This window comes from Bubalus kerabau, chromosome 6 (assembly GCF_029407905.1).
Source record: "Bubalus kerabau isolate K-KA32 ecotype Philippines breed swamp buffalo chromosome 6, PCC_UOA_SB_1v2, whole genome shotgun sequence".
Lineage (NCBI taxonomy): Eukaryota > Metazoa > Chordata > Mammalia > Artiodactyla > Bovidae > Bubalus > Bubalus kerabau.
In genome coordinates, this window is record NC_073629.1 from 44,348,461 (window position 1) to 44,372,385 (window position 23,925).

General features: G+C 36.9%; 1 protein-coding gene across 1 annotated transcript in view; it reads left to right on the plus strand.

Moving 5' to 3' along the window:
* Positions 1–16,244, plus strand: part of FRRS1 (ferric chelate reductase 1) — a 52,756-nt gene extending 36,512 nt beyond the window's left edge. Inside the window, exons 9-16 of the mRNA XM_055585007.1 lie at positions 3,600–3,713; positions 5,273–5,385; positions 8,147–8,233; positions 12,558–12,655; positions 12,902–12,960; positions 14,090–14,233; positions 15,339–15,400; positions 15,485–16,244. Of these exons, the coding sequence (XP_055440982.1) occupies positions 3,600–3,713; positions 5,273–5,385; positions 8,147–8,233; positions 12,558–12,655; positions 12,902–12,960; positions 14,090–14,233; positions 15,339–15,400; positions 15,485–15,577 (770 nt within the window). The 3' untranslated portion in view covers positions 15,578–16,244. The remainder of the gene's footprint in view (positions 1–3,599; positions 3,714–5,272; positions 5,386–8,146; positions 8,234–12,557; positions 12,656–12,901; positions 12,961–14,089; positions 14,234–15,338; positions 15,401–15,484) is intronic.
* The last annotated feature ends 7,681 nt before the right edge of the window (positions 16,245–23,925 follow it).

The following is a 23,925-nucleotide window of genomic DNA, read 5'->3' on the forward strand; positions in this document are numbered from 1 at the left end:
TTTTAGTACACATTTACAAACTGGATCAATGAAAAGAAACAAGATATATATTTTACTATAAGAAGAAAAATTTGAGTAATGACCCACAATGGGAGGAATCACCTAGGAAAAGGGGTCAGAAGCAAAGAAAAGATAATTGAGAGTTAAAAGTATTGTCATATTTAGTAAAATCCATTTAAAACCTTGGTCTAACTGCTATTTTACCCTCAGAAACCTTTGTCTTATTGTGAAATAAGCCATCATGTGAAATGCTGAGTCTGAACTGAAAGACAGAACTCATCTGCGTGAATAAATTATTCACAATGAGAAAATCTACCAATTTAAATAATTAATGTAGAGACCCCATTATCACATGACCTGTTATTTTGGCAATTTAGGAATAATACTGTAGGAAGTGAAGTGAAAGCATTGTATGCATGTGCTGGGTTGTGTCTGTCTCTTTGTGACCCTATGGACTGTAGACTGCCAGGCTCCTCTGTCCATGGGATTATCCAGGCAAGAATTCTGAAGTGAGTTGCCATTTCCTTTTCCACGGGATCTTCCTGACCCGGGGATTGAACTTGCATCCTCTGCATTGCAGGCAGATTCTTAACTGTTGAGCCATCAGGATGCTAAACATGAACTCAATGTCCCTTAAGGCAAAACACCAAATTTATAATGGAGCCATGCAATGGAACACCAAAATTATATGGATTCCTGCTTTAATGAAGGTTAAGTTCATGTTAGTCCATGGCTCCATAGTACTTCAGGTTTAAAACACTTTTCTTCTACTTCAGTTTTAAAACACTTTTCTTCCAACTTGATTCTCAGGCTGTTAAGAATGTGATCTGGTTTTTAATACTACCACTGTACTAATCCAATATTTTTAGGTTCTTCAGAGCCTTCCTTGTCATTTTCAATAGGTTTTTTTTTTTTTCATTATCTTCTATTTGACATTTTTGTAACTTCTGATAGCTATTGTCTCCTTTTTCTTGACACTAGTCTATAGGTATTCACTATAAAAACTTCTCATTTTCTGTTTTATCTCTGATCTTCTCTGGTATAACAAGACATGATATAATTGTATTCACCAAATGAATAACCAGGTGTCCAAACACTAGTTTTTGAACAGTCCATTTTTCCTCTGTTTCTAAAGGCTCTTTATCATACACTAAAACTCTGTCAGTAAATCACATTATTTCTAATTTATTCTTCCATTGATCTATTTGTCTATTACTGTACTGTTTGAATAATAGGTTGTAAGTTTTGATAAAGCATGATTCCCCTCCTAGCCTTCTTTTTTCAGGAATTCTTGCCTCCTCTTTGTGTATCTGCTCTTCTAGATAGAGTTTAGAAATGATTTGTCAAGTTTCATTAAAAATCTTATTGGGTTTATGATTGGAATTGAAATTTTAGATTAATTTGTGGGATAATCAACATCTTTGAGTCTTCCTATCCAGGAATATATTGGGAAGTTGCATTGATTTGGATCCTGAAGTATTCTTCATGTCTTCCTATAGGGCTTATTTATTTTTGTTACCTTGTTCCTAGGTATTTTATAAATTTCTAATACATACTATTGTGAATGGAATTTTTTTTCTTACATTTTCTCAATTTGTTGATGTTTAGGAAAGTTATTGATTTTTGAATGCTTATCTTGAAAGTAGCCAGCTAGTTTTCCAAATGAATATCTTGGATTTTCTAGATAAAACATTGAGCTTTGTGCAAATAATGATATTAGTAGCCCTCATTTTCTTTCTTTTCTTGTTTCACTGCATTTCTTACTTCTCCCAGAAAAGTGTGGAATGATAGTGTAATATGGCAAATATTCTTGTCTTGTTCCTGATTTTTATGGGATTGCTTCTAATATTCAGTGTTGTGTCATGTTTATTGTATTTTTCAGGGGGATATATTTTATTGTGTTTAGGAAATATTCTGTTCCTACCTTTACAAAGAGTTCTTGTCATGGGTGTGTGCTGAATTTCATCTTCTGTCTTTTAGGCAGCAGCTGACACGACAGTTTATCATTACTTTTGTATATTTCTGAACAGTGAACAATTCTCACTTTCCTGGGATGAAGTGCTTGGCCATGTCTTGTTATTCCCTTAATGCAGATTAATATAATTCACTAATATTTTATTTAAGCTTTTTGCATCTATATTCATAAATGTTTTTGGTGTATGGTTATGGGAGTGTGTGTGTTTTTGTGTGTGTGCATGCCTGCCTCATGTTGGTTTCAGTGTTATGCTAATCTTATAGAAAGAACTCAAGAAGAGTTTAAATAAACATGAATTTTTGAAGTTAAAAAAATTTTAAAGTTGTATGATAGAACTCATTCACATAACAGCCTGACTTAGGGATGGAAATATTTGACTAATTAAATAAAATTTTATTGTTATTATTCTCCAGATTTGCTACTACTTTGATCAATTTTTGAAATTCTAGATTTTCTCAGAAATTCATCCACTTCAGTTAGATTTTGAAATATTTTTGGCTGACTTAAAGTTGTATATACTGTTTTTATATAATTTTAAGGAATATCTTCATATCAGCAGCTATGTCATTGTTTTCATTTCTAATATTGTTTGTGATTTTTTTTAATCTTGTGGTCAGATTTATCAAAAACTCAATTTTATTGGCTTTTACAGAATTAATTTTTCTCATTTTTAGACTTATTAGTTTGTTAATTTCATTCATTTATTTTTAATCCACCTTCTTTTCTGGTTTCCTAGGCTATGTTTTGTAGTTTTAAATGCATCTTTAATTAAATTATTTACTTCAAAGTCTTCTTAAATTTTTTTAAGAGAATGCTTTGGAATGATTAAAAACTTTTGAATAGTACCTTGATTATATCACCTGTGTTTTGATATAAAGTGCCTTCATTGTTATTTGTTTAAAAAGGTTTGTAATTTTAGTTTTGACTTCCTATGTATCCTAAGGATTATTTAGAAGAGTTTTATAAGTATCTAGCTGGACCACTTTTTCCTAGCTTTCTTTTGTTAATTTTTATTTTGCTTAATTTTAGTTAGATAAATAACTTATAAACATATTTATTTTTGGAAGTCATTGAAGTGTAGTCTGTGGTCTAATACTTACTTGAGACAAAGATTCATACCATATCAAATTTCTTAATTATTTTAATTCTTTTTGACACTTGTATTCTAAAAATTATGTATGTTCCATAATTTGTTTACTCATTCTTCTAATGATGGACATTTAGCTTAATTGAATTTGTATGGCCAGTGTAAAGAAATGTTTCTATGAACATTCTTGTATATATATCTTTGGTTAAAAAGGGAATATTTCTGAAGGATCGATTCCCAGAATGGACACACATCCATTCATAGCGACATAAACAAACTAGCTGGAATAATTCTATACATTATAGATTTTATTTTATAAATAATGAATATTATTATAATATATTAAGGCTATATATTAATATTATATTAATACATGTTGCATATTAATATAATATCAGTATATAATAGTATATATCATCTCTACTGAAATTTATTTTTTATTACCTTAAGAAATTTTGTTTTCAAGCCATGTCATTGTCTCTCCATTCCTTCTCTCCTGAGAAAGTAATTCATCTTCATTTTCTTAAAAAATTTCAGGTCGAATTCATAAGCATTCTCAGCAACCTTTGATTACATATGAAAAATACAATGTGACAGGCAATCCAAAGAACATAGGAGGATCCCATTCTTTACTCCTTCTGAAGGTTCATGGTAAGTTACACGTATATTATTACTACTTTGTGGAATAAACTTAACTTTGTGGGATAAATTTAATGCTGGCTAGATTGAGAAGGATAACAGGCACAATTTAGCAAATATCCATAATTCTTCTAAGTTTAGGCAACAACATTTGCAGGTAGCATAATCTATCTTAATGTTTGCTATTTTTTCACAAAAAGAGAGTAGGGATATTTCAGTGGTTTTAACCCTGACGTATATTAAAATCACCAGTGGAGTTGTTAAGGCATTTATCAATAGAATTTTTAAAAAGTACACTAGTTATTTCTAATTGCAGCCAGGATTGAGTATTATTGGGTGAATTAACTTTTATGAGACTTTAATTATGCCATTTATTAAAATAAATGGTAATAAATTAGTAGATTGTGATTGTTTAATTATAACAGTAGTTTGGTTTCAAAGCTTCCCTGGTGGCTTATATGGTAAATAATCTGCCTGCAATACTGGAGACCTGAGTTTGATTCCTGAGTTGGGAAGATCCCCTGGAGAAGGGAATGGCAACCCACTCCAGTATTCTTGCCTGGAGAATCCCATGGACGGAGGAGCCTGGCAGGTTATAGACCATATGGGGTCGCACAGAGTCAGACACAACTGAGCAACTAACACTTTCACTTGGTTTCAAAGATGTCATTTTTGTTGCTGTTGTTGAAGAACTGGTCAATGTCCAAGAATATGAGGGTATACAAAGTAACTCAGTGCTATCATTACGTATCACATACTTAAAATGAAGGGAATCAAGTTGGAAGAGCAGCCTAGAAATAAGGCTCTGATGTACTCTGGTTGTATGAGTAAAAATTGATTTCATTTGAAAAGCAGTCCAGTTATTGTTGAAAAATGAGGTTAAAAATAGGAGAATAGTGTAAGTGTATACTGTACTATACTCTACTTTTATAAAATATTAATACTGGCAGGGGACTTTCCTTAATTGGTATATTACCTTTATATACTTCAGAATTATCCATTCTAGTGGGAGTTTCAGTACAACTTGAAAATATCTTTATTGTTGTTGTTTCACTTCTACTAGTAGCTCTAGTTGAGCAGTAATTGGATTCAGAAATAATGTGCCTATTTGTTTTCCATTATTTTTAGGAGTAAAATGTCAGACGATTCTGACAAAACTATAGATAGGCTGTATTAGTATAATGATTAAGAGCACAATTAATTAAAAAAAGACTGGATTCAAATTCTGACTTATAACCCTGGGCAAGTTACTTAACTTCTCTATGTTTCCTTCCCCATATAGCAAAACTGGAATAATAATTGTAAATATTTTATAGGAATTGGTGTTAGGATCAGTTAGATTAATATGCATAAAGTACTTGGAGACAGTGCCTGGCATGAAATAAGAGCTTTGAAAGTGTTGGCTATTAGAAGTAGTAGTGGTGGTAAAAGCATTGATATTTAGTTTGTATTTATTATGTCAGCTGAATGTCTTCTGTTGATTGTTTACATTTTCTAAGCATTTGGATTGGTCATTTAAGAAACAGCTTAATTAGATTGTGCTGTCAACCATTGCATTTCCTCACCCCTAGGTGCCTTAATGTTTGTGGCATGGATGACCACCGTTAGTGTAGGTGTACTGATTGCCCGCTTCTTCAAACCTGTTTGGTCAAAGGCTTTATTTGGTGATGCAGCTTGGTTTCAGGTAGGTGGAGAAATAGTTTAATGCAATTTCCGTATTACTTGAATGTTGCAACATGAAAACACATGAATTAAGTGGATTTTTGGGTGGTTATAGTTGTAATTTTGGAATCCTTATAATCTCTCTTTGCCCTTTGGTTTCCTAACCAACTGAGAGTAGACATAAGATACTTGATGGAGATAAAAATAAAGACAGCTTTATGAAGGATCAGGCTGAGTTGGAGAATGTATCATTACCATGTGTGTTTTTTTGGAACACAGACCTTGAGTGCATGTAACGTGATCTTGAGTTACATGTCTAGTTGCAAAAGAAGATTAGAAGAGCATTCACCCACTGCACTGAGTACAGATGGGTCCAAGAAGGCAGTGCATGCATGCTCAGTCATGTCTGACTTTCTGCGACCCCATAGACTGGTAGCCCACCAGGCTCTTCTGTCCATGGGGATTCTCCAGGCAAGAAAATTGGAGCAGGTTATCATTTCCTTCTCCAGGGGATCTTCCTGACCCAGGGATAAAACCTGCATCTCTTGCATCTCCTGCATTGACAGGTGGGTTCTTTATCAGCTGAGCAATCAGGAAAGCCCAGGAAGGCAGCAAAGCAGAAGAAAGAAACAGTGGTTGCTCACTATGCTGCAAAGCAGTGGTCTGTCCTCTGGTTGATGGGCTAGTGAAGGTTAAGCAATCCCTCGCTCATCAGTCAGTTCAGTTCAGTTGCTTAGTCGTGTCCGACTCTTTGTGACCTCATGGACTGCAGCATGCCAGGCCTCCCTGTCTATCACCAACTCCCGGAGTTTACTCAAACTCATGTCTATCAAGTCAGTGATGCCATCCAACCATCTCATCCTCTGTTGTCCCCTTCTCCTCCCGCCTTCAATCTTTCCCAGCATCAGGGTCTTTTCCAATGAGTCAGCTCTTTGCATCAGGTGGGCAAAGTACTGGAGTTTCAGCTTCAACATCAGTCCTTCCAATGAACACCCAGAACGGATCTTTAGGATGGACTGGTTGGATCTCCTTGAAGTCCAAGGGACTCTCAAGAGTCTTCTCTAACACCACAGTTCAAAAGCATCAATTCTTCAGCGCTCAGCTTTCTTTATAGTCCAACACTCACATCCATACCTGACTATTGGAAAAACCATAGCTTTGACTAGATGGGCCTTTGTTGGCAAAGTAATGCCTCTGCTTTTGAATATGCTATCTAGGTTGGTCATAACTTTTCTTCCAAGGAGCAAGCATCTTTTAATTTCATGGCTGCAGTCACCATCTGCAGTGATTTTGGAGCCCCCAAAAATAAAGTCTGACACTGTTTCCACTGTTTCCCCATCTATTTCCCATGAAGTGATGGGACCAGATGCCATGATCTTAGTTTTCTGAATGTTGAGTTTTAAGCCAACTTTCTCACTCTTCTCTTTCACTTTCATCAAGAGGCTCTTTAGTTCATCTTCACTTTCTGCCATCAGGGTGGTGTCATCTGCATATCTGAGGTTATTGATACTTCTCCCAGCAATCTTGATGCCAGCTTGTGCTTCATCTGGCCCAGCATTTCTCATGATGTACTCTGCATGTTAAATAAGCAGGGTGACAATACACAGCCTTGACTCATCAGTCAAGATGATGTATTTCCTGTGTAGGTGGGAAGAGAAATTGAAAGTGTCCTTTTTCATGCTGTCCCTTCCCTGGGGGATGAGGAGGCAGTCTTTTAATAGAAACATGGGCAGGGATCAATAACTAACCCTCAAAACAAAATAAAACAAACCTTACCTTTCATTTGTCATGTAGTACGGATATTTGCGTATACAGTGAAAGATCAACAGATATGTGTTGAGATAGAATGTGCATGTCTGCTTGTAGAAAAAAATATTGCTTATTGTAACAGTTTTGACTTTAGAAGAAGGTATTCTTGAAACTTCATATAAATTTGTAGCTTTTAAGATTTATCTTGTCTAATATCATTTCTCAGTTTTGGCTGGCAGTGTTAATCTGTTTTATTTGTTCTCACTGCTGATTGTCGTATGTCTTGCTCCTGTCTGTCTCTGCCTTTGATTGTTCGCTCTCTCTTTTTCCTCTTCTCATGTGGATATTCCCAACTGGAAAACTCTTTGTCTCCCTTTCAACCAGTTCAAGTCCTCCACTGTCTTCAAAAGCTATAATATCTGCACACATTGCCTGACTATAGGTCCTACTTTCTGGTGACTATATATGTGTGTATATTTATACTATATTTAGTGACCATAGGTCCTACATTCTCTGGGGTAGTTTTTGTTTGCACCAGTTATCCTGGAATAATCCAGTATCAGTGCCCATTTTCACTCTCAGTATTCTCCTTGTTTGAATGATAAATTATACATTTCAAATATGTTTCTCTTATCTGCGCAATTAAATCCCAAGCTCCCCAGGAAACAGAACTTTCTGTTTCCTTGCAGTTTCATTGTATGTAACCAGTTTGCTTGGTGGTGGAACTTAATAAATGTGTTTGGAAGGAAATGAGTTTGGCAGGTAGGTGCTCTCTGTGTGTGAAAATATCCATTCTCGCTGTTCTGTGCAGGTGAAGTCTTGGCAGATGCTTTTGAGTGATGAGGTTGGCAGCTTAGACTTTTCTTTAAAGTTCAATGGTATAGTAAGATTTTTTTTAAACTGACAACAAACTGTGGTTAGATGTCAACTGAATGGGTACCTTCTGTGGATCTCAGCCTGTGATCTTCATGGTTACACCAGCTTCTTTCTCTTTCGTGTTCGCTCTCTTCTCATTTGTCATTTCACTCTTGCAGGTGCATCGAACTCTCATGCTCACTACTTCTGCCCTCACCTTTATTGCTTTCCTTCTGCCTTTTATTTACAGAGGAGGCTGGAACTGGGTAAGTAGATCTTACACAGAATGTTTTTTATTATATTTATATCTTTAAAATTCATTTTGTTGCCAAAGGAGATTGCTGCTTTTTTTCTCAAATGATGCATGAAAAGATATATCTTCATGTCCCTCTTTCTCTCCTTTTTGAATCATCTGATGAGTGTTTCACATGGTTGGTGTCAGGGATGGAGTTAGAATATTAGTGCAGAGTACTTGGTAGTGGAATGTGTTTTTAGACAGTCTCAAATTTTAACTATATACTATGTAGCTTTAATGAGTTTTCTCACTATAGAATGGTGAAAGTTGAAAGCATGATATCTAAGGAACACGAACACTTTAAGTGGTTTTCTCTAATACTGTGACTATCACTGTTAATATTGTATTCCTACTATGTGAGCAGCTGTGCTAAGTGCTTTACATGTGCTTTCAAAGTTAAACTTCAAATAAAGTCGTTACTGATGATAATCCCGTGTCATTAAAGAAGAAATGGAGGCTTATTCTCAAATGTGGATCTCAAGTTTAGACCTTTACCCTGACTTGGAGACTCACACATCCAGCTGGCTACTCAGAAACTCAACTTGTGTGTCCAAGACATCTCAAGCAGTTCCCTTCTTGGGCCAAAACCTTGGAATTATTCTTAACTCTGTTCTCTTGCACACCCTGTGCAATTCCATCAGGGAATCCCATTGGCAATACATGTCAAATAAAAGCACTTTTAACCATCACTGGTACTACTCTGTTGATTTGAGCCAACATCATCTTTTTGCCTGAATTGTTACAATAGGTACCTAATTGGTCTCTCTACTTCAACCCTTGCCCATGTGAAATCTGTTTTCAATCAAGAAGCAGAGTGATTTTTTAAAAATGTAAATCAGATTATATCATTCCTATGCCTCAAACTGGTTTCTTTTTTTTTTTAATTTTATTTTATTTTTAAACTTTACATAACTGTATTAGTTTTGCCAAATATCAAAATGAATCCGCCACAGGTATACATGTGTTCCCCATCCTGAACCCTCCTCCCTCCTCCCTCCCCATTCCATCCCTCTGGGTCGTCCCAGTGCACCAGCCCCAAGCATCCAGTATCGTGCATCGAACCTGGACTGGCAACGTCTCAGTTTTACCCCAAGTTAAAGCTAAAGTCCTCTATAACTGGTTCCCAGTTACTCTCTGGATTGGTCTCCTCTTCCTTTCCTCAACCTTAGCTCATTTAATTTCATATTTGGCTAATTCTCAGCATGTTACTGATTTGTAGTCTTTACAAAGATTCTTTCTTTTTCCCAGGTCATGTGTCCTCTACTCCCTTACCTTCTGCAAGTCTTTGCTTAAATCATAGTTTCTCAAAGAGCTCTGCTTTGCTCTACTTTTTTTTTTCTAAAGAAATGTTTACTTTATGTAATTTAATATAATTTACTTAAATAATGTATTTTTTCTTTTGTCTTCTCACACTAGTATGTGAACTCTGTGAGAGATGGGATATTTATGGGTATGTTTGTTAGTGTATCTATAACACTCAGATCAGATTCTGGTATGTGACATGTCAGTAAATATTTATCAAATGAATGAATGAGGCTTACTGAGAATCAGAGATGTACCTAAGGTCAGAGTCTGAGTTTCCAGTATACTCTTCTAGTTTAACAGCCAGTTAAATTTTGATATCAAAATTTGATATTTCAATTTGGGCTGTTGCCAAAAGGGTAAATATGGATGAATCTTGGGTCATAGATATTACTAGGAAACCTCCTTTCTGCTTTTTAAGTATTTTTAGACTGGTCAACCTATTTTTTAAAGGAAATTATGAAGATTTTCTGATATGACTTGAGACATTGGGACTTTATTTTCTCCAGGTACTTGCGACAAGTGTAATGCTTACTTTATAAACTTCGTAGCTTGTAGTCTTCATAGTTATGACAAGGGTGGTAAAAAGGTAAAAAGCATAACTCTATAGCTGGACCCTTGGATTTGAATCCTCATGTCATCACTGATCAGAGAAGGCAATGGCACCCCACTCCAGTACTCTTGCCTGGAAAATCCCATGGGTGGAGGAGCCTGGTAGGCTGCAGTCCATAGAGTCGCTAAGAGTCTGATACGACTGAGTGACTTCACTTTCACTTTTCCCTTTCATGCATTGGAGAAGGAAATGGCAACCCACTCCAGTGTTCTTGCCTGGAGAATCCCAGGGATGGGGGAGCCTGGTGGGCTGCCGTCTATGGGGTCTCACAGAGTCGGACATGACTGAAATGACTTAGCAGCAGTCATCACTGATTACCTGAGACATCTTGGGCAAGTTGCTTAACTTCTCTGTCCCTCAGTTTACTCAAATGAAGATAATAGAGTATCTATCTCATAGGCTTTCTGAGGGTTGATATTTAATTAACTGAATGCACTTAAAAGAGTTCCTGGCACATTCTAAACAAAATAATTTTGTCACTGCTATTACTGTTTTTTATTCAGTTGAGTTCAGTTGCTCAGTCGTGTCCGACTCTGCGACCCCATGAATTGCAGCATACCAGGCCTCCCTGTCCGTCACCAACTCCTGGAGTTCACTCAGACTCACGTCCATCGAGTCGGTGATGCCATCCAGCCATCTCATCCTCTGTCATCCCCTTCTCCTCTTGCCCCCAATCCCTCCCAGCATCAGAGTCTTTTCCAATGAGTCAACTCTTCGCATGAGGTGGCCAAAGTACTGGAGGTTCAGCTTTAGCATCTTTCCTTCCAAAGGAATCCCAGGGCTGATCTCCTTTAGAATGGATTGGTTGGATCTCCTTGCAGTCCAAGGGACTCTCAAGAGTCTTCTCCAACACCACAGTTCAAAAGCATCAATACTTCGGCACTCAGCTTTCTTCACAGTCCAAATTTTACATCCATACATGACCACTGGAAAAACCATAGCCTTGACTAGACAGACCTTTGTTGGCAAAGTAATGTCTCTGCTTTTGAATATGCTATCTAGGTTGGTCATAACTTTCCTTCCAAGGAGTAAGCGTCTTTTAATTTCATGGCTACACTCACCATCTGCAGTGATTTTGGAGCCTCACAAATAAAGTCTGCCACTGTTTCCTCTGTTTCCCCATCTATTTCCCATGAAGTGATGGGACCAGATGCCATGATCTTCGTTTTCTGAATGTGGAGGTTTAAGCCAACTTTTTCACTCTCCTCTTTCACTTTCATCAAGAGGCTTTTTAGTTCCTCTTCACTTTCTGCCATAAGGGTGGTGTCATCTGCATATCTGAGGTAATTGATATTTCTCCCAGCAATCTTGATTCCAGCTTGTGCTTCTTCCAGCCTAGCGTTTCTCATGATGTACTCTGCATGTAAGTTGAATAAGCAGGGTGACAATATACAGCCTTGACATACTCCTTTTCCTATTTGGAACCAGTCTGTTGTTCCATGTCCAGTTCTAACTGTTGCTTCCTGACCTGCATGTAGGTTTCTCAAGAGGCAGGTCAGGTGGTCTGGTATTCCCATCTCTTGAAGAATTTTCCACAGTGTATTGTGATCCACACAGTCAAAGGCTTTGGCATAGTCAATAAAGCAGAAATAGATGTTTTTCTGGAACTCTCTTGTTTTTTCGATGATCCAGCAGATGTTGGCAGTTTGATCTCTGGTTCCTCTGCCTTTTCTAAAACCAGCTTGAACATCTGGAATTTCACAGTTCATGTATTGCTGAAGCCTGGCTTGGAGAATTTTGAGCATTACTTTACTAATGTGTGAGATGAGTGCAATTGTGCAGTACTTTGAGCACTCTTTGGCATTGCCTTTCTTTGGTATTAAAATGAAAACTAGTCTTCGGTGGGCTTCAAATGGCTGTGCTGGTGTTGCTGCTACTGCTGCTGCTTTTGCTGCTGCTAAGTCGCTTCAGTTGTGTCTGACTCTGTGCAATCCCATAGACGGCAGCCCACCAGGCTCCCTCGTCCGTGGGATTCTCCAGGCAAGAGTACTGGAGTGGGGTGCCATTGCCTTCTCTGGTGCTGGTTTTAGTGGTCATCTAACATACTGGTGGAAGGGGCAGCATTCTGTGGTTGGATTCTATCACAGCCATTTATGCACTGTGTGGACCTGGGTACATTACTCACCATCTTGAGCCTCAGTTCCCTTGTTTGTGGAAGTGGGATATTGATAACTAACCATTAGGCATCAGAGTGAGCATTAGTGATAATGTGTATAAAGTATGTGCCTGGCATAGACACTCAGTGAACAGTGTTTATTATTGTTATTAAATGTTTATGGCTAGAGAAAAGCCCTAAGAAACTGCTTCTGTGTGTATTATTTTTAATTTGCAGATTTGATGCGCAAGATTAATACCATTAAAATGATATATCTTTGTTCAGCATGCAGGTTATCACCCATACCTTGGTTTTATAGTGATGGTTTTAGCAGTTCTTCAGCTTCTTTTGGCAGCTTTCAGACCACCTTTACATGACCCAAGGTACTTGTAGTCTTTATTTATTAATGCCCTTAAGGTAGATATCCTTAATTGGCAAGCCAATTCTTTTTTTTTTTTTTTCATTTTATAAAATTCAGTGTTAAATTATATTTACTTAAAAAGGTTTTAAAATGTATTTCAGATAGCTGATGCCTAAGCAATAAGGGAAATTACATGCTTTTTATTCTCTTGGGAATTTATTGTAGTTCCATCACTTTAAAGAATACTGACTGGTTCTTTATTTGGTAGAAGGCAAATGTTTAACTGGACTCATTGGAGTATGGGAACAGCTGCTAGAATAATAGCAGGTAAGTAATTGTGATGCCACTTATTCATATATAATTGACAATTGTTTATACTTCAAGTTGTAATTTGGCTTAAATGATTTTTAGATACATTAGTAACTGGAGTAATTGGTTGTTGAGGAGAAATCAGTCTTAAGCATTGAAATCCAGAAAGCAATTTCTAGAGGTAACTATTTAAGCTATTATTTCAGTTTCAAGGTTTTAAAAAGGACTTTAAAACCCTCCTTTTAAGACTTCTTTTTAGTGTTTGCCTTTGCCAGCAGAATAAGCTATGCTGATGACCAAACATATAAGCAGCTCAGCTTGAGGGTCTGTCATGGATTGGGCTGAATTGGGCTTGGGGACCCAGCCCTCTGTCTCCAGGTTTTCTCCTTGGGAATGGTACCTTCCAGGTCAAGGTGTTTTTTAAAAGTCAACTATGATTTTGTAGTATTTTTTAAATGAATTAATTAATTTTAATAGAGGATGATTACTTTACAATATTATGATGGTTTTTACCATACATCAACATGAATTGGCCACCGGTGTATATGTGTTCCCCTCCCCCAATCCTGAACCCCTCTCCCAGGTCCATCCCCACTCTATTCTTCTGGGTTGTCTCAGAGCACTGGCTTTGGGTGCCCTGCTTCATGCATCAAACTTGCACTGGCCATCTATTTTACATATGATAATGTATATGTTTTAATGCTATTCTCTCAAATCATCCCACCCTCCCCTTTTCCCACTGAGTCCAAAAGTCTGTTCTTTACATCTATGTCTCCTTGTGATGCTTTATGTGATAAATACCTAAGCTGATCTCCTGCCCTCACATTTTTATGTTCTATAGAAATCGTGGAAGAGGAGGTATAGTCAGAAGTGGCTTCCATACTTTTCCCCCCTCCTACATTGCAGACTTAAAACTTTGGGCACCTCTTTCTTAACAATTGGTGGATTGTAATTATAATTTCCCATCTTAGCCTTTCTAGTCTTACAATAAAGACTAAATTAACTACTTGGTCTTAATTATTAATGTAATTCATCTCATAAACTCTTCTAGTATATTTCACTTGATATAATTCACACATGTATGCACACACATACATAGTTACCTCTTGAATTGTATTTTAACATGTGTATTTTCTTATAAATGTAGTGGCAGCAATGTTCCTGGGAATGGATTTGCCAGGACTGAATCTTCCTGGCCCATGGAAAACCTATGCAATGATTGGATTTGTAGCCTGGCACGTTGGGACAGAGATTATTCTGGAGATACATGCTTACCGACTCTCTAGAAAAGGTAACCTGCTCAAAGAGCAGTGTTGTAGAATCACTTTTATACAAACTGTTGGAATATAATAAGTTTCTCAACACTAATGGTTGACTCTTACATAGTATCTTACTAAAAATTTATTTCCATCACTCAGTCTATGATAAAAATAGTGGAAATTTTCTGCCTTTGTTTTTTATATTCATTAGTATTAGAATTTGTGAGTAAAATGCAGGAAAAGATGGAAGCTTTTAGGGAAGATGCCTTCTTTGTAAGTACTTTTTTACTTTGGATGCTGCTCTGACGTGGGGCTGGAATGAACTGAGAGCCCTAAATGACTGGAGCTGAGAGACCCCTGAGACGGAGGAAGATGAGATGCTCATCCATAGTCAACACAGGGCGAAGCTGCAGATGAATTTTACCTATTCAACAGACTTCCTGAGTGCTATCACTTAAGTTGCCATCTGCATTATATATAGCTAGCTAACCAGTGTGCTACATAAGAAGGACTTAATACTTTGCCAGTGCTCTCTAGTGGCAAGGTCCATTTTGGCCCCAGTGCCAGGCAGGGTAAGATACCTGTAGCCATTAGGAGTGGAGAGATTAGTAGAGAATCAGTGACATGTTAGCCTGGTTTCTAGGCTAACTGTCCTTTGTGTCCTAAGGTGGCCTCCTAAAAACAAAACCTCTTTGTTGTCTAGTGTGTGTGGTCAGCAGCTTTTTTGGAACTGAGTAGTAAAAACTGTCCTACCATTTTCTGGCTCTTGATAGGGTAACATACGTAGGATTTGAGTCCTTTTTTTTTTTTTTTTTTTTTTTATTGGTATAGTTGATTTACAATGTTGTGTGGGGTTTGACCACTAGATTATGGCTTGCTATTTAAAAAATATATATGTATTTAACACTTGGATTGTTAGAACTCTGACTAGAAAAAAGTCCTTTCACATGTATGCTGTAGCCAGCTTGACCTGATTTGTAAGAGCCTTAAATATGCAAGAAGTTTGCCACATTTGGTCACTTGAAATGCAAGAATGTACATCTTGGAAATTGGCCAATGCTCCGAATCAGGGCTTTCTTTGAGAATGAGTTTACCTGCATACCCACTGGCCTTACAAACTTTTGTTCTCCTTGACAGTTGAAATACTGGATGATGATAGAATTCAGATCCTCCAGTCGTTTACCGCAGCTGAAGCAGAAGTAAGTTCTTTCTTCTTATTTATTGGCACAAACCTTAGTGATCGGAGTTTCCTTTTTTCATATCTCATTTTTTTTTTCTTTTAGGGTTATGTTTTTAAAAAGGTGGTGTTAGCAATTTATGTTTGTGGGAATTTGACTTTTCTCACTATGTTCTTGTCTGCAATCAACCGTCTATGAGTGAGTGAAGACCTTGGCTTTTGCAGACCAGGTGATAATCACCATCAAGCCAAAAAACGTGATGCCTGTCCTGACTGCCTGGAATGTATTCATGAATTCTAATTAGGGAAGATCAGATCATGTCTATAGAGAAATTCTGAAATCTGGTCTTTAGAGATCAACATTCAGTAGGGTCCCATGGACTATAAACTGATGTCAAGGTTTATATATTATTCTGAGTCTTAATGGGAAGGTTGTGTTTGAGGAGAAGTAACTCAAATATTTTTTTTGCTGAAATTTTAAGAATGTTAGCATTTAAGAAAAGAACTGTTTTAGAAAAACAAAAGGATGTCATTAGGACAAAATGGAGACTGTATTAAGGTAAATATCTTTTGGACTTAATGGTGCTGTTGTACTTTAAAGAAAACATTTATTTTTTACTAGTTTCTATGAATGGTCTTTCTTAGGACTTTTTCCCTTTCTCCTTTCCTTAAGAATTTTTGAGAAACATATTTTTCAGTCCAGTTTTTAAGACATGTCCTTTGTTGCATGTATTTTGTTACTTCCCTGATAAAGGTAAAAGTGGGGTTAACACCATTTCATTAACATTTGAATATATTTTTAATATTATAATTTCTTTCTTAGCAGTGAAATGCACGTGTGTATCTTTTGATTGACTTCATATATTTAGCTACAGAGCTAAAATGACATTTTATATGTTAATTGTTTTGACTATGAGATAAAGTCTTAGTCTTTGGAGATTGTAGACTTGCATTTCAAAATTAATAAAATTCTTTCTTGTTAGCATTTTAAGAGTTACTCTCTTTCTTTGTGCTAATAAAATAATACGGGTGATTCTGTTTTGTTAGAAGTTTCTGGTACTAACCATGAATTAGAATCATCAATATTATTTGCCTTCCTATTTCAATAATTTCTCTTTTATGATTGGCTCTCATATTTGCTATGGGGATTTCTAGCCAGTGGGTGGCACCGTAACACTGCTACTTTGTTCCTGTTTCCTTGTGGTGATTCATTTTCAGTACTTAATATCTCGGGGTGGCATACCCCTTAAAATTCACCAGCTCTTAATATTTATTTGAAAAATTTCTGCCTTTGAGGGAATGATCACAGTTATAGGTTAGAATTGAAATTAGGGACCAATGTTGTTATTTTCTGGTTCTATTTTGTTTTCTAACCATGTTATTTAATAAACCATTGTTTGATACTTCTGTTTACATTTCTGTGACCTGGTAACAAATGAACATAACTATCTTAGATAGATAAAACAAGCAAAACTCTATATTCTTAAAATAAAAAGTTTAGGGAAGCATAGTTTAAACTTTTTTATGTTAAAAAAAAAAATACGATTGGTCCAAGGACCTAAATTCTATCTGGTATAAGTAATAGCCTCAGTGGTGTATCTTACACCTTTTTCTGGGTAAAATGATATGTTTTTGTCCTTTATGTAGGTGTTTATCATAAGTAGCTTAGGGTTTGAGATGTGATGTTTATGTGTTCATGTTCTATAAGTGTCGGGCTACTTACAGTCTATGCTTTCTTTTTGAATGTCTTTATATAAAAGCGTAGGGATTCCCAGGTGGCTCAGTGGTAAAGAATCTGCATGCAGTGCAGGAGATGCAAGAGACTTGCATCTGATCCCTGGGTTGGAAGATCCCCTGGAGTTAAAAAAATGGCAATCCACTCCAGTATTCTTGCCTAGAGAATTCCGTGGTCAGAAGAGCCTGGTGGGCTACAGTCCATGGGACCGCAAAGAGTTGGACACGACTGAGTGAGCATCCCTTTTTATTGGCTCAGTGGTAAAGAATTCACCTGTAATGCAGGAGACTTAGGTTTGATTCCTGGGTCAGGAAGATCCCCAGGAGGAGGTATGGCAACCCACTCCAATATTCTTGTCTGGGAAATCCCATGGACAGAAGAGCCTGGTGGGCTACTGTCCCTATGGTTGCAGAGTTGGACATGACCAAAGTGACTGAACACGCATGCATACACATTTAAAGCATTTAAAAAAATATATAGATCACAGAGTTGGACACGACTGAGCAAATGAGCACACACACATAGAAATTTAAATGTATACTAAAATGTTTTTCTCTAATTTTCAATTATGCGGGGCTTAAAGGTTAATAAATTACATTTGACAAGGAAAGATTTGTTTAAGGAAAAGATGAACCTTGGTGTGTTTGGTTTTCAACTACATAATCTTACTGGATTTCCATCGCTGAGGCTAACCTGTTTTACTTTTCTTTTTCACTAATTTTGTCTGTTGACACTGGAGATATCAATTGACAAACAGAGTTGTCCAAAGAAGTCTTTACCATTTAATTTTAGTAGACCAACAAACCTTTTCATTAATATCAAATATATGATTCTTCTGCTTATGAATGGTTGATCTCTACAAATCGAAAATGCCTATTCTTTTTTTTTTTTTTAAATAAGTATGGCATCTCTGTGCTCCAATAGTCTAATACATATTATTTTATTTATTTATTTATTTGGCTGCATAGGGTCTTTGTTGTAGCACACAGGATTTTCGATCTTCATTTGTGGAATGAAGGACTTTTTTTTTTTTTTTTTTTTAATTGTGGCATGAGGGATATAGCTCCCTGACCAGGGATTGAACCTGGGGCCCTGCTTCAGGTGCATAAAGTCTTAGCCACCAAGGAAGTCTCCAAAATGCCTAATCTTTACTCCTCTCAATTTTCCTTCATGTTTTTGTAATAAACAACCTGTTTTTGAAAAAAGATATCTTTTTATAGGAGTGATTATTAAACTAAATGCCTTTATATTTTAAACCATGTTGCCCCTAATAGCAAAGCCATGGATTTTGTTCTTCAAGATGGATTCTTCTATAAGATAAAAATAAGTTTTTTTCTGGAATTGAGCTGTAGGAGTTGCTTGTATATTTTTGAGATTAGTTGTTTGTCAGTTGCTTCATTTGCTATTATTTTCTCCCATTCTGAAGGCTGTCTTTTCACCTTGCTTATAGTTTCCTTTGTTGTGCAGAAGCTTTTAAGTTTAATTAGGTCCCACTTGTTTATTTTTGCTTTTATTTCCAATATTCTGGGAGATGGGTCAAAGAGGATCCTGCTGTGATATATGTTGGAGAGTGTTTTGCCTATGTTCTCCTCTAGGAGTTTTATAGTTTCTGGTCTTATGTTTAGATCTTTAATCCATTTTGAGTTTATTTTTGTGTATGGTGTTAGAGAGTGTTCTAGTTTCATTCTTTTACAAGTGGTTGACCAGATTTCCCAGCACCACTTGTTAAAGAGATTGTCTTTAATCCATTGTATATTCTTGCCTCCTTTGTCAAAGATAAGGTGTCCATATGTGCGTGGATTTATCTCTGGGCTTTCTATTTTGTTCCATTGATCTATATTTCTGTCTTTGTGCCAGTACCATACTGTCTTGATGACTGTGGGTTTGTAGTAGAGCCTGAAGTCAGGCAGGTTGATTCCTCGAAAATGACCCAATCAAAAAATGAGCCAAAGAACTAAATAGACATTTCTCCAAAGAAGACATACAGATGGCTAACAAACACATGAAAAGATGCTCAACATCACTCATTATCAGAGAAATGCAAATCAAAACCACTATGAGGTACCATTTCACACCAGTCAGAATGGCTGCGATCCAAAAGTCTACAAGCAATAAATGCTGGAGAGGGTGTGGAGAAAAGGGAATCCTCTTACACTGTTGGTGGGAATGCAAACTAGTACAGCCACTATGGAGAACAGGGTGGAGATTCCTTAAAAAACTGGAAATAGAACTGCCTTATGATCCAGCAATCCCACTGCTGGGCATACACACTGAGGAAACCAGAATTGAAAGAGACACGTGTACCCCAATGTTCATCGCAGCACTGTTTATAATAGCCAGGACATGGAAGCAACCTAGATGTCCATCAGCAGATGAATGGATAAGCAAGCTGTGGTACATATACACAATGGAGTATTACTCAGCCATTAAAAAGAATACATTTGAATCAGTTCTAATGAGGTGGATGAAACTGGAGCCTATTATACAGAGTGAAGTAAGCCAGAAAGAAAAACACCAATACAGTATACTAACGCATATATATGGAATTTAGAAAGATGGTAACAATAACCCTGTATATGAGACAGCAAAAGAGACACTGATGTATAGAACAGTCTTATGGACTCTGTGGGAGAGGGAGAGGGTGGGAAGATTTGGGAGAATGGCATTGAAACATGTATAATATCATATATGAAACAAGTCGCCAGTCCAGGTGCGATGCACGATACTGGATGCTTGGGGCTAGTGCACTGGGACGACCCAGAGGGATGGTATGGGGAGGGAGGAGGGAGGAGGGTTCAGGATGGGGAACACATGTATATCTGTGGTGGATTCATGTTGATATATGGCAAAACCAATACAATATTGTAAAGTTAAAAAATAAAATAAAAATTAAAAAAATAAGTTTTTTTTTTAAGAAACAAATTCTGGAATGTTGTGGTTGGGGTAACATTCATAACTGATGCTATTTTTGTTTTTATTGTTTTCCTATGTTTGGAAATTATTCTTGGGGCATAGGTAACCTATGGCATAAGTTATTGAATAAATGACTCAAACTCACTTTAATTCCTACTTGGCTATCCGGATTTTGGCTCAAACGTGTGTTAAGTGATATTCATCCCACCCACCCCCTGCCCCAGTACAGGCTGCAGTGGGAGAAGACAGATGCAGCAGATGCCAACTAGGAAGCCCTAGGGGGACATGTAAATTTTGACTGAAGTTCTATTTATCTGTATATTCTGGTGAAGCAAGAAAAAACAAAACAAAACAAAGGTCCTTGTTTAAGATAATCCATTGTAGATGGGAATGAAAGAAAGATTTCTTCTAAACTCTTTTCAAATCAGATTAGGCTACATCCTGTCACTCTGTATATCCTGTTTCTCTCCTTGCCCAATACCCACCAGGCTCATCTCTGCACCCAGGTCAGATGGTCACCTGCCTGGAATGCCCCTTCTGTTCCCCTCTTCCTAGAAAAAACTAATTTATTAAGTTCTGGCTCAAAATGTTTCTTGTTTTTGGAGCGTTCTTGACTGTTTCTTCTACATAGGTCTCTGCTGACCATCCTGATAAAGGGTGGGTTGGAAGGCAGCTAATCCTATAACTACAAAGGACTGGGAGTTTGGGAGTGGAATTGGAAGACCTGAATATATACGTTTGGTTTATGAGACTCATGTCGTTGAACAAGTCACTCATCTCTGAACCTCATGCCCTCATCTGTAAGGCCCATCTCACAGGGAAGTTGTGAGGAAGAAATGAAGTGGTGCCAGCAAAAGATACTTTGAACAGGCTGTTGATGATGTCATTGCTTTTGATTACAGTGTTAAGCTTTGGTAGCTTTTAAGCTATGAAATGTGTAGTTGTTATTTGGTAAAAGATTTAATGTTTACCTTGAAAGCATAATGCTAAGTGAAATAGCCAGACGAGAAAGGACAGCTATTATGTAATATTTACTTGGAGTATCCAGACTAATCATATTCATAGAGATATAAAGCAGAATGGTGACTGCCAGGGGCTGGGTTGTGGGGAGGAAGGAAAGGGGACTTATTGTTTAATGGATACAGATTTTCTGTTGATGATGAAGTTGTTTTGGAGATGTACGGTGGTGATGCTTACTTGTGATGATGACATTGTGAATTGTATCCATGCAAGTAGTTAAAATGGAAAATTTTGTGTTACATATATATTTTATCACAATAAAAAATTGATGTTTATAGGAATACTATTCATAATTGTCAATTGATAGAAACAGCCCATCTGCAGATAAATGATTAAGGAAGTTGTGATACATACATTCAATGAAATAGTATTTGGCCATAAAAAATGTATGAAATACTGATATGTGCTGTCACATGGATGAACCTTCAAAACATATGCTTCTCCATGGCTACCAGAGACATTGAAGGACTAGAATAAGGGGAACAACAAACAAACAACAAAAAACTATTATGCTAAGTGAATCAGACACAAAATGTCACATATGATTATGAAATATCCAAAATAGGTAAGTGCATGGAGACAGCAGAGTAGTGATTGCCAGGGCCTTGAGGGGAGGGAACAGAGGAGGGAGTGGGAGTAAATGCCTAGTGGATATAAGGTTTTATTTTGGGGTGAGGAAAATGTTTTGGAGATAGATAGAGGTGCTGGTTGTACAACATTGTGAATATAAGAAATGCTACTTTAAAATGCTTACTCTACCTTTTGTGAATTTCTCCCCAGTAAAACAAATAATTTATCTAATTACAACTCTTGGATTATACCTTTTGCTGGCCTTAAATTTGTTATCAGCTTAATTTCTTATTTCATTACCAAATAAGTTAATGTAATTTTATATTGTGCCTGGTTATATAGCTTTAGTTTAAAGGAGAGGTAGTTCCTAGAACATATCTTTAGAAGTATATTGTCTTCATATGATATTCTTCTTATTCACGTGTGAAAGAAATTCATATTACATTCACATGTAAAAGAATTCACATTAATATGTCTTCTTATTCACATATAAAAGAAATTGTACTGTACTCTGGGTTTCTGAGTTGGTGATGGACAGGGAGGCCTGGTGGGCTGCAGTCCATGGGGTCATAAAGAGTTGGACATGACTGAGCAACTGAACTGAACTGAACTGGATTTCAGTTCAAGAACCTAAAGAAATTTTTTGATTCCCAGTCAGATGCTAAGACATAGTAATCAAGTTCTGGGAATAAGAATTTCCTGAACCCCTACATTCTAAATATGTGATTTCTACTGCCAGTAATGGCTAAGATCCTGCAAAATAGACTTTCCTTCAGAAAACTAGGATAAACTTCAAAAAACAGCTATCTAAAAGAATAAGGAAAAATTTCGGAAAGAGAAATGACCAGAATCCCAAGGCCTGTTAATGATAGCATCTTCAGTATTATCTCAGGAGAGGAGGAACTAAGTTAATAATGACTGGAAAATCCCCAAATTTACTAAAGGCCTAACTTTACTGATTCTTGATGCAGGAAAACAACTCAAGCAGGAGAATGTCAACAGTCATGCTTATACAAATCATCATCAAACTCTTGAAAGCAAAAATTACAGAGCAAGTCTTAAAAGCAGAAAGAGAAAAATTAAGCATTCCAGACAGGGGAACAATGATTTGGTTAACATTTGACTTCCCTGGTGCTCAGACGGTAAAGAATCTTCCTGCAGTGCAGGAGACCGGGGCTCAATCCCTGGGTTGGGAAGATCCCCTGGAGGAGAGCCTGGCAACCCACTCCAGTATTCTTGCCTGGAGAATCCATGGACAGAAGTGCCTGGTGGGCTACAGTCTGTGGGGTCACAAAGAGCTGGACACAACTGAGCAACTGAACACAAGCACAGTACAGGGATCTTATGGAGCCCAGACAGAGTGGAATCACATCCAAAAGAGAAAAAAAGTCAATAAGAATTCTAGTTGCAGAAGAAATATCCTTCAAGAATGAAACAGAAATGAGAGGACATTTAAGAGAATTTGTTAGCATGTATGCACTACAAAATGCAAAATGTTCTTCAGACTGAAGAGAAATGACAGCTGGCCCTGGGAAAGACATGAAGAAAACTCAACATGATAAACAATTAGTAAATAAAAAATCCCTTTTGGACTTTTACGACCTAAGTTCCTTATAATAAATATGTCTGATTAAAGCAAAAAACAGTCTACATTTTTTTTGTGGGGTTTATAATGTATGCAGATATAATGCATATAACAAGTTAGCAAGCGATGGCAAGAGATAATGGACTCATACAGTTGAAAGGTGTCTGCATTTTATATGAAGTTATACAATGTTAGTTCTAAGTGAAAAGTTCAAGATGTATATTGTAATTCTTACAGAAATAAAAAATAAGACATATATAAAAAGCCAGAGGAAAAAATGATATAAAATCTCAAAATTATTTGCTGCTGCTAAGTCACTTCAGTCTTGTCTGACTCTGTGCAACCCCAGAGACGGCAGCCTACCAGGCTCCTCCATCCCTGGGATTCTCCAGGCAAGAACACTGGAGTGGGTTGCCATTTCCTTCTCCAATGCATGAGAGTGAAAAGTGAAAGTGAAGTTGCTCAGTCGTATCTGACTCTTCGTGACCCCATGGACTGCAGCCCACCAGGCTCCTCCGTCCATGGGCTTTTCTAGGCAAGAGTACTGGAGTGGATTGCCATTTCCTTCTCCATAAGATAATTTAATTTAAAGGCTAGAAAAGAAAAATACAGGAGCAAAAAAGCAAAAACAAAAAAACAGTGGGGATAAAGAGAGAACAAATAATATTGTAGGCCAAAATTCAACCACATTAATAATTACATTAAATGTTAATGGGCTAAAAAC